This window comes from Onychostoma macrolepis, chromosome 04 (genome assembly GCF_012432095.1).
Source record: "Onychostoma macrolepis isolate SWU-2019 chromosome 04, ASM1243209v1, whole genome shotgun sequence".
Taxonomy (NCBI): domain Eukaryota; kingdom Metazoa; phylum Chordata; class Actinopteri; order Cypriniformes; family Cyprinidae; genus Onychostoma; species Onychostoma macrolepis.
Window position 1 is genome coordinate 27,494,540 of NC_081158.1, and position 14,320 is coordinate 27,508,859.

General features: G+C 38.6%; 1 protein-coding gene across 1 annotated transcript in view; it reads left to right on the top strand.

Annotated features, from left to right (window-relative positions):
- Positions 1-13,505, top strand: part of cnot4b (CCR4-NOT transcription complex, subunit 4b) — a 33,416-nt gene extending 19,911 nt beyond the window's left edge. Inside the window, exons 12-14 of the mRNA XM_058774253.1 lie at positions 7,430-7,615; positions 9,292-9,357; positions 11,610-13,505. Coding sequence (XP_058630236.1) covers positions 7,430-7,615; positions 9,292-9,357; positions 11,610-11,923 — 566 coding nt within the window. The 3' untranslated portion in view covers positions 11,924-13,505. The remainder of the gene's footprint in view (positions 1-7,429; positions 7,616-9,291; positions 9,358-11,609) is intronic.
- The last annotated feature ends 815 nt before the right edge of the window (positions 13,506-14,320 follow it).

A 14,320-nucleotide genomic window follows, 5' to 3' on the forward strand; every position in this document is an offset into this window, starting at 1 on the left:
CGACTGCAGAACCAATTCAGCGTTTCCCAAGTGAACGTGTCACTTCCTCTGTGTTTGAGGCCTGATCGCCCTTATTTTGGTGGCTGAGAAAGAGAAACGGTCACTGGGAAAACATCTACTGTAAAATAATGAAATATGGTAGAATATTCTCCATGCAGAATATGCATGTGTACTCATCAATGGAGAAACATGCTTTTTGCATCAAGATGATGTATTTGGTACATCTCCCAACAGGGGCTACCTGGCCCCTGCTAACCAGCCAAACTTTAGTTGAGATCCATTATGTCTGGTTTTAACTGACTAATGGAGTAATAAACACATCGCTGACTTTGCAGCATCCATAGTTTTGACCCTTGCCCACGCTCAGGAGAAACTCCTGTCAAAAGGTGTCAGAGGGGAGCTCCGTCTGCTCTTTAAATTCCCATGTTGCCAAATAATTAAATTACAAGCATGACCTGTTTTGACAGTATCAGTGCGTCTGGTGTCTTGGCCGGATGCACCTTTATTGTCTGAAGACCTTTTAACAGCAGGCTGTCCCAGTAGACTCCCATATTGCTGGTGGTATTACACTTGCATTTGTTAGTACAGTTACAGTGTGGGATAGAGTTGGACTGTAATGCTGCTAAAAATTCAGAAACTTAACTTAAAGCTTTTGTGTAATGCATTAATAGGTCAGTTATTAATATGTATAATGCATTCTAATTATTCATGAGTATTGTAATACATTATATCTTATAGTAAATAATTATAACCGAATTTAAAATGCATATTGTAACAATGAATTGATAAGTGTTATAATGTACTGAATGTTTATTCATAAGGTGCGTTACAAGGCATAATTAATGCATTAAAACTACTTTTATAATGCATTATACATAAAGGCTTTAAGTGTTACCAAAATTTCATAACTTTTTTTTATTTTTATATACTTTGTCTGTTTTTTGTTTTTTTTCTGATATACGTGTTTGCTCTGAAGTCGTCTGAAATTAATTTTGTGAGTTAATTTTTTTTTTTTAATTCTCACAAATTATTTCACGCAATTAGACTGTATTTATTACAATATTCAAATAGAAAAGTACCATGTTTATTCAAAATGTTTATTGCAAGAAATGTAATTTAATTGAAAATGCTTAACTAAAGAAACAGGGAAATTTAAATAAAAAATTATCTAAGTGTAATTTAATTTAAGTGTTCTATTTAATTTTAATTTCAATACATTTTTAATGAATACTCCAATACGGTGAAATAAACAGTGTTGGGCAAGCTACTTGGAAAATGTAGTAAGCTAAGCTAACAGTTACTCTTCTTTAAATGAAGCTTAACTACACTAAAGCTACAGCCCTGGGAAATGTAGCAAGCTAAGATACAGCAACATGGCAAAAGTAGTTTACTACATCCAAGCTATTTAAAAATAAAAAAAATAAAAATTCTATTGAACCAACTTCATACCAAGTCAATGCTCTCTCAGTGATCAATAAAACTGTCAGTCAAGCAGATAGACAGGCATGTTCAGTTTAATTGTTTATTCAACAGCTGTTCCAAACCAATTTGGCAACATAATCAGTATCAAATACAGGGCCGGATTGACCTCAAATTGTGACATAGGCAAAATAAATGTTTGCTGTCGGCCGGAAACCTCCTATTGGTAGTTGGTAGTGTGGCTTTATTGTATAAAGATACATTTATATAAATGGTAACACTTCACAATAAGGTTCAGTAGTTAACATTAGTTAACTAGTGTAGTTAACATGAACTAAGAATGAACAATACTTCTGCAGCATTTATCTTAATGTTAATTTCAACATTTACTAACGCATTATTAAAATCAAAAGTTGTTTGTTAACATTTGTTAATGCACTGTGAACTACCAATGAACGACTGTATTTTCATTAACTAACATTAACAAAGATTAATAAATACTGTAACAAATGTATTTTAATGAAATCATTTTGTATAGTGTTACCATATAGATGTTTAGGCCTACAGATAGGTTATGTTTATTTGCATTGTTGCATGCAGTGGCGGTTCTACATTGAATTACTCTCCGGGCAAGACCCCCTTCCGAGGAAAAAAAAGTGTAGGTTTTTGCAAAAGATTTTGCACTAACAGCCATGTTTTACTATAACAATATATGTGTAAGACAAGCTTATATTTCTCAATTGCACAAATCCTTCAACAGAACATTTGAAAAACACAATTCTGCACAAAACAGTATAAGTTATCAGAACTTAAATAAATATACTCTATATACATAATAAACACTCGGTGTTTATTTGGCACTCGACAATCAACAGATTTCCCATCCCCCAACACTGTCACTCACGACCAGAAGTCAAGACTAAACCAATTCACCTCCACATAATCGTTTTGTTACCTATTTTTATTAGCCATTTCACACAATTCAGAAAAAACAAAAACGTGCAAATTATAGGCCTGTGTTTTAATATTATGAATGAAATGTGCGTTATTTGGAAGAAAGTCAAGGTGTGACTGACTTTAGCCCACTTGTCCCACTAATGGAGCGGACAAGCCCTCCTTGTCCGCTCCATTTGGGAGAGGTGAACTGTCCCGTGCGGCCACGCCCCCTTCCCCTTTCCACTTCTCACAGCTTCTGTGCACGGTACCTTCTCAGCAAGCAGGGGCGCCAATTCGCCAGTTCCCCATACAGTTATATGATAGATAATAGAAAACCGCTTAGCGGCGCAGATGATTTTTTTAATTATTTTTTTCAAGTGCTTGTGCCGCCCCTCACGTGTCATGAAAAAATGCCGCCCCGGGCGACTGCCCGGTTCGCCCATGCCTAAAACCGCCACTGGTTGTGTGTGTCATTAGATATTAATATAAACATTTCACCAAAATCAGGTTCAAATACGAAGCTTTTGACCAGCGAATGTTGTTTTTTCCCCCCTGACTCGTGTCCCGTTTTCCCCAGTTTTCTGTCATTTATGTGATTTATGTGGGCGTTCGGTTTTTTTTTTATTCTATCATATTATGAAAGATTCAGCGCTTCGCACAAGCTATTTGGCTGTGACTTGACAACAAATGCTAGAGAAACTCTTCTCCGCTCCTCAAGAACAAAAAACAAACAAACAAAAAGCATTAGCCTTTATAAATAGTGTTTTTTGAGTAAAGAAACCGCTGTACTTATTCAATCAACAGTTCTTTATTTACCTTCAGACTGCAAACAAGCTGAGATGCTCCAAAATGTGCACCGCACGTCATTGACGAAAGAGGCGGGAGGAATAATGAGGTTTGACTGACAGTTTGAGGAGCCAATGGCGTTACGAGCTTTAATGTCTGTGGCGGCACTTACTGATCCAGGATCAGTGATCTGTAGCCGTTATATTTCTGATTTGAACTTGAGTTTCAGAATGCTTTCTTTGGAAAATGTAACGTTAGCTTTTGTTGACGCTACCGCGCTGCTTGATCAAAAAAAGAGCTTCGCTATTGAAAAGCTATTTGATTCAGAAAACAGTGACGCTACCGCGATGCTACTGCCCATCACTGGAAATGAAATGCATATTTGTAATCGTTACCTAACTGTAATGGTTAAAACATTTGTGTTGCCAACTGTGTAATGCCTTGCAAGGAAATTTGGGTGATGCAAACATTGTTGAATCAATGTTTTTAATAGATGAAAAGGACAATTTATAGATTTGTGAAAATAAATCCAACTTCCCAACGTCTCTGCTTTATTCTAATGAGGTCATAATCAGAGATTATATAAAAATGAAATTTTATCAAAGTTAGGACTCTGCCACGCCCCCCCTAAAACGGCTCATTCAAACATGCCCCCACATCTCTACATCACGATGTGGAAATATTTGCGTAATGCCACCCAAATGTTCACGCAAAGAAAGAAGGCGTGGTTTCAGTAACCGCAGTAGTATTAACGCAGCTGTGTGCTTCTATGTGAAAGCAAAAGCACTTTATTTGGCCTTCTGAAAGTAGATGCATTTTGGAATCATTAAGATTGCTTACAACAGAACAGCACAACCCAGATGTTATCACAATGTTTTTTATATTGTGAATGCACACAAATAAAAGTAGACCCTTTACAGTTCGAATGATGTATTACTCTTATCTTTATGAGCAAACATTATGGCGTATTTTAAGTTGTTTCCACTATTATTTTAAGTTCTTTTCACGCGTGTGTGTGTTTGAGTGTGTGCGTGAGAGACAGAGAGAGAGAGAGAAATAAATTCAAATGAACAATCAAACTTGTTTCTTTATTAAAATATAAAATTCATTCATTTATCAATATGCCATAGCCTACCATATTTCTTTGTTAAAGAGCATAATACAAAGTCTTTTAGCATGAAAGCACGTATTTTTAATGTGTGACAGCGTCTAAATCTAAAAAACTAAATCTCTGCAGTTTGTAACAAACCAAACCGTGTGAAAATCCGGTAAAAATTCGGGAGTTATGATTATTGTAGTTGGGGATACACATTCCTCAGTAGAAATTAATGCAGGGGCGCATTGGAGACCCATCCAAGATGGCGGCCGCGCTGTACGTCAGCTCAATAGGCAGCGTCAGTCTATGAGGCGTCTACGTATATTATGTCTATGCCTAAAACCGCCACTGGTTGTGTGTGTCATTAGATATTAATATAAACATTTCACCAAAATCAGGTTCAAATCTGAAGCTTTTGACCAGCGAATGTTGTTTTCCCCTGACTCGTGTCCCGTTTTCCCCAGTTTTCTGTCATTTATGTGATTTATGTGGGCGTTCGGTTTTTTATTCTATCATATTATGAAAGATTCAGCGCCGCACAAGCTATTTGGCTGTGACTTGACAACAAATGCTAGAGAAACTCTTCTCCGCTCCTCAAGAACAAAAACAAACAAACAAAAAGCATTAGCCTTTATAAATAGTGTTTTTGAGTAAAGAAACCGCTGTACTTATTCAATCAACAGTTCTTTATTTACCTTCAGACTGCAAACAAGCTGAGATGCTCCAAAATGTGCACCGCACGTCATTGACGAAAGAGGCGGAGGAATAATGAGGTTTGACTGACAGTTTGAGGAGCCAATGGCGTTACGAGCTTTAATGTCTGTGGCGGCACTTACTGATCCAGGATCAGTGATCTGTAGCCGTTATATTTCTGATTCTGATTTCTTTGGAAAATGTAACGTTAGCTTTTGTTGACGCTACCGCGCTGCTTGATCAAAAAAAGAGCTTCGCTACTGAAAAGCTATTTGATTCAGAAAACAGTGACGCTACCGCGACGCTACTGCCCATCACTGGAAATGAAATGCATATTTGTAATCGTTACCTAACTGTAATGGTTAAAACATTTGTGTTGCCAACTGTGTAATGCCTTGCAAGGAAATTTGGGTGATGCAAACATTGTTGAATCAATGTTTTTAATAGATGAAAAGGACAATTTATAGATTTGTGAAAATAAATCCAACTTCCCAACGTCTCTGCTTTATTCTAATGAGGTCATAATCAGAGATTATATAAAAATGAAATTTTATCAAAGTTAAGACTCTGCCACGCCCCCCCTAAAACGGCTCATTCAAACATGCCCCCACATGTCTACATCACGATGTGGAAATATTTGCGTAATGCCACCCAAATGTTCACGCAAAGAAAGAAGGCGTGGTTTCAGTAACCGCAGTAGTATTAACGCAGCTGTGTGCTTCTATGTGAAAGCAAAAGCACTTTATTTGGCCTTCTGAAAGTAGATGCATTTTGGAATCATTAAGATTGCTTACAACAGAACAGCACAACCCAGATGTTATCACAACGCATTTTATTGAAGACAGTTTCATGAACCTAGGAGAGGAGGTAATTCTGATTTTGCTATGACAATCTGAAGCTTCTGAATCAGCGACTGTATGTATGTTTTGTTATTAAAGTATTTGCTATTGACTGTTTAAATGCGGAGTTTTGCGCGTCGTGTGTGTGAGAGAGAGAGACAGGGTCACATCACAGTGGAGTCAGCTGTCTTAATCGCGTGTGCAAATACATACGAGCACTATCACGGTGTCTGTCACGCAACTCTGTTCCCCTCTCGGGTTTGAACTGATGGTAAAACTACGGACATTAACTCTTTACTTTTATTTTGAAAGATGAAGCTCGCAATTATGGAAAGGGGCGTTACATTTCCGACGAGTGCTTGTGGTGTTCGGCCAATCACAATGCACTGTGCCAGTTGGCCAATCAGAGCAGACTGCACTTGTCGGAAGGAGGGACTTTGCAGAAAAAGAAGCGTCTGAGAGAGGCGGGGCATAGAGGACCTACAATAATGTACAGTATTTGGAAAAATAATGTGTTTTTTGAACATTAAAGCATGTCAACACATTCTGTTACACCAAATATACAAAATAATGATCTTTAAAAAAGCATCATATGATGCCTTTAATATTGATTTGATATTTAATTTTTTTATTTTTCTATTTTCACCTTCTTATACGATTTATTGTCCAGGCTTTGAGGAAGCTGATGTTGGAGGAAGGTGCCTAGAAAAGTTTGCTGAGTCTTAAGTCAAGCTCAGAGGCTAAAGACTTGTTTTTTTCCTGCCAGGGTTGTTATCTCGTCACTCCATACCCCTGTCTTTGCAATTCTTCCTTGTTTGTTTGTCCATCCCTCTCTCACTCTTTCTCTCCATTCCTCCTTCATCATCTTTGCTGCCTGGTTTCTCCCTCCCTGTGGGCAGAAGCAAACCTTAGGAGAATACTGGCCTGATTAGAGAAGAAAAGGTTTATTTTGGCCTGAGTCCAGCCGAAAGAAGCTCTGTGTTATTGAAGCCGCACATCTCTCCTCCAGTGTGACACAGAGAAAAAAATAAATGAGAAACTAATTGAATAATAACGGGACTGTAAAAAGCTTTATAATGATTGTTCCTCCATTAGTAAGGGCAAGTAGACTCAGAAGGGAGCCAAAGATCACCTGTTGTTTTTGCTGAATCAAGTATAACTCATCATTACTGTAGCTGCTATTAATCCACAGTCCGGCTTTGATTAATGCTGTTTCTTGATGTGATATCCTGAATAAAAATTCAGTTTTTAGGGAATTAAATTAAATTGTGTTTTTGTTAGGGCTATCAATCGATCTTCAGCCATTATATGCCAAATAATAAGTCAAATTAATTCCTTGATTTGATTGCGTCACATTGCGTCATTTTCACCATAAAGCGTTGCATTTTTAAGACGGCATCAGACTTAAAGCTGTCCCAGTTTTCTGTCGCACTTTGTTCAACTGCTTTTGAATGTTTGTTTGGTTTTGTCACAATTATAAAATGAATCATACCAAATTAACCCTCGAAATTGGTAGTTTTTTTATGTTGTGCAAGTAAAATGTTGAAACTGATAATTGCTTTTTTTCTCTCTCTCTCTCTCTTTCTCCATCTCCATCGTCTTTTGCGGTGTATTTGTGCACATGGGCATTTGGATACCCCACCATCACCTTCCCAAACAGAAAACAGCACCTCAGTAGAAAGTCTAAATGTCAAGGAGTGGCAGGATGGGCTCAGAGCACTTTTACCCAACATCAACATCAACTTTGGTGGACTGCCCAGCTCCTCCTCATCTTCGTCTTCATCCTCCTCCTCCTCATCCAGCGTGAACCACACAGGCGGCATCTCACACAGCCTTAGCTGGGACGGCACAGCCAGCTGGATGGACCCTGCCATCATCACAGGTACAGCCTGAATTACCGTGTGCAAATACATACGAGCACTATCACGGTGTCTGTCACGCAACTCTGTTCCTCTCGGGTTTGAACTGATGGTAAAACTACGGACATTAACTCTTTACTTTTATTTTGAAAGATGAAGCTCGCAATTATGGAAAGGGGCGTTACATTTCCGACGAGTGCTTGTGGTGTTCGGCCAATCACAATGCACTGTGCCAGTTGGCCAATCAGAGCAGACTGCACTTGTCGGAAGGAGGGACTTTGCAGAAAAAGAAGCGTCTGAGAGAGGCGGGGCATAGAGGACCTACAATAATGTACAGTATTTGGAAAAATAATGTGTTTTTTGAACATTAAAGCATGTCAACACATTCTGTTACACCAAATATACAAAATAATGATCTTTAAAAAAGCATCATATGATGCCTTTAATATTGATTTGATATTTAATTTTTTTATTTTTCTATTTTCACCTTCTTATACGATTTATTGTCCAGGCTTTGAGGAAGCTGATGTTGGAGGAAGGTGCCTAGAAAAGTTTGCTGAGTCTTAAGTCAAGCTCAGAGGCTAAAGACTTGTTTTTTTTTTTCCTGCCAGGGTTGTTATCTCGTTCACTCCATACCCCTGTCTTTGCAATTCTTCCTTGTTTGTTTGTCCATCCCTCTCTCACTCTTTCTCTCCATTCCCTCCTTCATCATCTTTGCTGCCTGGTTTCTCCCTCCCTGTGGGCAGAAGCAAACCTTAGGAGAATACTGGCCTGATTAGAGAAGAAAAGGTTTATTTTGGCCTGAGTCCAGCCGAAAGAAGCTCTGTGTTATTGAAGCCGCACATCTCTCCTCCAGTGTGACACAGAGAAAAAAATAAATGAGAAACTAATTGAATAATAACGGGACTGTAAAAAGCTTTATAATGATTGTTCCTCCATTAGTAAGGGCAAGTAGACTCAGAAGGGAGCCAAAGATCACCTGTTGTTTTTGCTGAATCAAGTATAACTCATCATTACTGTAGCTGCTATTAATCCACAGTCCGGCTTTGATTAATGCTGTTTCTTGATGTGATATCCTGAATAAAAATTCAGTTTTTAGGGAATTAAATTAAATTGTGTTTTTGTTAGGGCTATCAATCGATCTTCAGCCATTATATGCCAAATAATAAGTCAAATTAATTCCTTGATTTGATTGCGTCACATTGCGTCATTTTCACCATAAAGCGTTGCATTTTTAAGACGGCATCAGACTTAAAGCTGTCCCAGTTTTCTGTCGCACTTTGTTCAACTGCTTTTGAATGTTTGTTTGGTTTTGTCACAATTATAAAATGAATCATACCAAATTAACCCTCGAAATTGGTAGTTTTTTTATGTTGTGCAAGTAAAATGTTGAAACTGATAATTGCTTTTTTTCTCTCTCTCTCTCTCTTTCTCCATCTCCATCGTCTTTTGCGGTGTATTTGTGCACATGGGCATTTGGATACCCCACCATCACCTTCCCAAACAGAAAACAGCACCTCAGTAGAAAGTCTAAATGTCAAGGAGTGGCAGGATGGGCTCAGAGCACTTTTACCCAACATCAACATCAACTTTGGTGGACTGCCCAGCTCCTCCTCATCTTCGTCTTCATCCTCCTCCTCCTCATCCAGCGTGAACCACACAGGCGGCATCTCACACAGCCTTAGCTGGGACGGCACAGCCAGCTGGATGGACCCTGCCATCATCACAGGTACAGCCTGAATTACCTTGTTAAAAATATTTAAAATTAATTGTGAATAATTCCTTCCCTTTTTCTCGTTGGACCCACTTTATATTAAGTGTCTTTACTACTATGTCCTTACATGTAAATTAATCAATGGATATGATGTACTTATTATGCACATGTTTTTACATTGTAATAATATAAAAAATACATTCATGTAGTTCCGTATGCAACTAATGTCTGTAGTTACATCTCTACAATTACACTGTCAACCCTACCTCAACCCCTTAAACCTAACCAAACCAGCAAACGTATTCCTAATATTAACTGTATCCCACCCCGATAACTGTAAAAGTTTTTTGCAACACAGCATAAACATAATAATTGCATTGTACCTGACATTTAATTTTTTTAAAACTACCTAATAAGATAGGGCTAAAAAATTATCTATATTATGTACATAAAAATACAAAAATATTAAAGGGATAGTTCACCCAAAAATGAAAATTCAATGTTTATCTGCTTACCCCCAGGGCATCCAAGATGTAGGTGACTTTGTTTCTTCAGTAGAACACAAAGATTTTTAACTCAAACCATTGCAGTCTTTGTCATATAATGCCAGTCAATGGGCACAGAATCTTTGAGAGAGAAAAAAATATGCACAGACACATTCAAATTAAACCTTGCCACGTTGACGCGTCAACGGCTCTATCCCTTTAAGCATTGAGCATTTAATATTTCATTATTTATTATTAAGTATATATTATTAAATGTTAATATTAACGTGATTTTAATATTGAAAAATGTTCTCAATGTTTTTGGTTTTGTGAGAATAAAATAGAATAACATGTTCGGTTCTGATGGGCTTAAAATCACAAAACACATTTGTGAAACAAATTTACCTGACCTCGGGAAAAACCAAGCCCGTTCAAATTGTGCCTTTGGGAACTAAAATGAATAATGCATTTAGGCCTTTTAAACATTTATTCTGTAACCTTTTCACTAAAAATGTCAGCGATGTAAAGCCATTTTAAGGGCCATAGAAGAGGGCACACGTTTCAGATCAATTTGGTCTCCTGCACTTTCAGACAGTCTAAAGCATCCATGTGCACTAGAATCACAGTGCACAGTGCCAACAATCAGTATACAAAGTGGTTAAATATGCAGTGAACATTTACAGCATTCTTCTGTATCTTATTGTTATAGCTACATTCTTATCCACTGTTTGATAGACAAAAACTGAATTGTGCAGCTATTTTTGTAATCAATACTTCAAGCAAAGTTTAGCCATTTTTCTCCCCCGGGTTGAAGGGAAATAGCAATGTCTTATCTGTTGCTCCCTAAGGTTGAAGTTGCAATCTGTTTGGATGTCACGGATATTGTCTGGGTGCTCTCAGCGGCTGCCTGCAGCATCCATCATCCACAGGGGGTTTGGAATTAATAGTTCACAGCAGGCCAGCATGTTTTAAGTGGTGCAAAAGCACCCAAAAATGCCCTGTTTCCTTATGTAATTAATCCCATTATTGCAAATTATTTAGCAATGTCCTCAATGTCGCCTACATGATGATTGGATTTGTTGGAAAAAAAGCAAACTGTTGCTTAGTTTGTACAGTATGCGGTTATGTTTAAAGTGATTTAATTCCATCTGTCAATAGATATATACTAATTATTTTTTCATAACTTTGAAACTGTTTGAATCACTTGATGCTCCTTTTATGTGGTTCATACCTATAATGACTTGATACACTTCTATGATAATCACGTCTTTAATTTCTGACATAATTTTTTTTTTCTCCAATGCTGAACATAAAAATGTCAGGGTGTCCATATTTCATAATGAAGGGGGAAAAATCTTCATTGAAAGAAAAAAATCTTAAAATAAGCAGGGAAGCAGTTTTGTTAATGTAAATTGTTAAAATCACACTGAAAATTATAGTTGTGATTTAACTGTCAAGCTTAAGTCTCCAAAAAATTCGATAATTTGATCTTTTTATAAATAACATGGGAAGGTTAGTCCATATTGTAAAATGTTATGCATTATGTCTCCCTAAAAACATATATATTGTTTAATCATCATTTATAAATATTTAGATGTGCACACTCCAAGGAAATTTTCTAATTAAAATTGAATTAGAAAAATTGTAAAACCATATAGATCCACCATTTATAAAAAATAAAATAAATAAGAACCTGGCACATGAATTTTAAAGTAGAATATTTTAAATATTTCAAATTTTAAATCAAATCAAAGTTAATAATTTTTTCCCTATCACTTTCAGGTATCCCAGCATCCTCAGGCAACAGTCTGGACTCTCTGCAGGATGACAATCCTCCCCACTGGCTCAATTCCTTGCAGGCACTCACAGAGATGGATGTCCCTACTGGCTCCACAGTGCCCCCTCAGCCCCCACACAGTGGCCCCTTCGCAGCCCAGTTCCCCCACAGAGCCGGCTGGACCCCTTATCCAACCACAGCCACGGCCAACCCCGCCACCCAGTTCCACTCACCTCCCCCAGGCTTCCAGACCGCCTTCAGAGCCTCAGCGCAGGCCTCCACAGATCTGCTACAGAGTGCCGGCATGGACCGCCATTAGGAACTGTGAAATCCTATTCCCCTTATCCGAAGAACAGCAGACAAATCAGTACAAAGCTATTAACAAAATAACAAGATTATGTATTGTTTTCTCTCTTCATCTTGCGCTCATTTTTATCCCGGATTTGTGTTTCCCTTGGTTTAGTCTTTCTTTTTCTTTGTTGCCCAACTGCTCTGTTCCAGCTTTCCCAATTCAAACGGTCATATAAATAAGCCAGTTCTTGCAGAAAACAGGTATGAGGCCTAAACAAGCTCCCTAGTAATATTAACGTCACTACATAATTTTTGGAACACTACATACCAGTACGCATCATCAATGATGTGCGTTCCTGAAATTCCATTGGAACCAAATGGAAAGCATCAAATGAAAAGTGTCTTGATTTAGAAACAAGAGTCTGCCTTCAAAGCTAAACCAAAAAGAACAGCACCTGTTCATCCATCTGCACAACAGAGGAGCTACTTCCTGTGAGAGTCCTTAAAGCCATGCAGCTAAGCAATCAAGTAGATGTCCAAAATCAAAACAGGGCTTCAGTTCTTGTTTAATCAAAAGGGTACTTGGCTTCCATTTTTCTGACTGATCAAAGGCATAATGATGGCGAAGCAAAAAGCACTTTTACCGAGGATCTTTGGCCTTTAACTTTGTTCTACCTTTTTTGTTAAAAGGGAGATGCATTTTTAGGGGTCAAAAACGTGGTGCCCGTTCTCGATGTGGCATTTAGCTGTAGATGGATGCAGGCCTTTGCCTTTGACCCTTCTGCCAAATTGTCTGGTTGGTTGGGGGGGTCTTCCGCTTTCGATCGCAACACCGCAGTTAACCTCTGTATCAGAGGGCGGCAAGTTGCGAAATTAAGAGGAATCGAGGGCTGGGTACCACCGACCCCTTTCAAGCGCAGGGCTCGTGTAGCACAAGGGGCGCCACCGTGTGGCGTCTCTCATAGCTGCCTCGGCGTACGTGGCCTAATCAGTGTTTACGCTCTGACTATGCTCCCTGAAGAAACTTGAAGGTGTGTGAGGTGTACAGAGTTTTAGGAACTAGATCTAGAGTTGGAGTGCGGTGACGTGTGAATGTGTGGCGTGAAACTTGGTGGGTGCGTGAAGAAACTAATCAGGGTTAAAGGGCTTTTCGAATGATTCTGGCGGAGGGAAATTCATGAGGATGTGATCATAACGTTTGTGTCTGTAGCGGTTACTTTGCACGTGGTTTTTTTTTTTTTTCACAAAAGGGAAAGCTGGGATAGCGGCACTACTGGGCAACTGATGTTTTGGCAATACACAGGGGGCTCGTCCGGGACGGTTAACACTGTTCATCACTCCTACTCGCCCCCATCTCAGTTTTCTTTTAACGGTCTTAATCCTGTATCAGCTGTGTAGGTTCCTGCTGAGAGTTCGGTATTCAACAGTATTCAAGAGGAATTAATAAATTAAATTTCGACGACAACGACGAAGCCAGTACTGTTTAACTTGGGTTTTTCACAGTGCTAAAATGTAAGAAAAATGAAGAGCTGAAGGAAATTGTACCTCTCTAAAGGCCTGGAGGAAAATAAAAACTAAATCTTAAATAAAAGACGAAATGTCATGCTTGAGTCGAAGTGATCTTTCTCATTTTTTGTCTGTCAACCTTCAACTTTCTTTCAGCACCTCGAGACGTGATGAAAGGCGATGATGGGCTCGCGTTCGCAAGTTCTTGCTCAGTGCTCGGACACGTCCTCCTCATTTGCGTCAGCGCTCTTCGACAATTGCTTCTTTGAGAGATCAGGTCTGGAGGAGGGTTTGTGGCACTTAATTTTTTTTTTTTTTTGTTCGTTCTAGTGGGTGTCAATACCAACCTCCGGTGCACGAGCCTTCAAATACTTTCGGTGCGGCCCAATTAACTTTATCTCAGTAAAGAGGCAGCGGCTCCCAGATAATGTCAAGAGTGCATTAGGCGTTCGCAGCGAGCTTACCGAGCGCTCTGCTTTCAAACGCTCAGCAGAGCCACTCTGTCATGCTCTCGTGCTTAAATTACTGCAGTGCTGATCTAATTGGCAGTGGAAGCTGCCAGCAAATATGCAATACTGAAACTGCAGTGACTGGGCATGTGTTTTCTCCAGGGCCTCGATTATAATGACCCAAATACGTAATGTATTCCTTCGTAGAGTGGTTGAGTCAATATATATAGAGACTGAATGATCGAGTGCCTCATTTCCGTTTTATCACCTAAAATGATTTGCATATGTATAACAGCGTTATTTAATGGTGTAATTAGTTAAATGAGGCAGGACCTGAAATCGCTCTTGTCTAGGTCAGTGGTTCTCAACAGTTTTTTTTTTTTTTTTTTTTTTTTAAATACTGGAAATGTGCAGATGAAATGCTGAGCTGAAATGCTCTCACAGTTTCCTGCACAACTTATTCAGCAGCA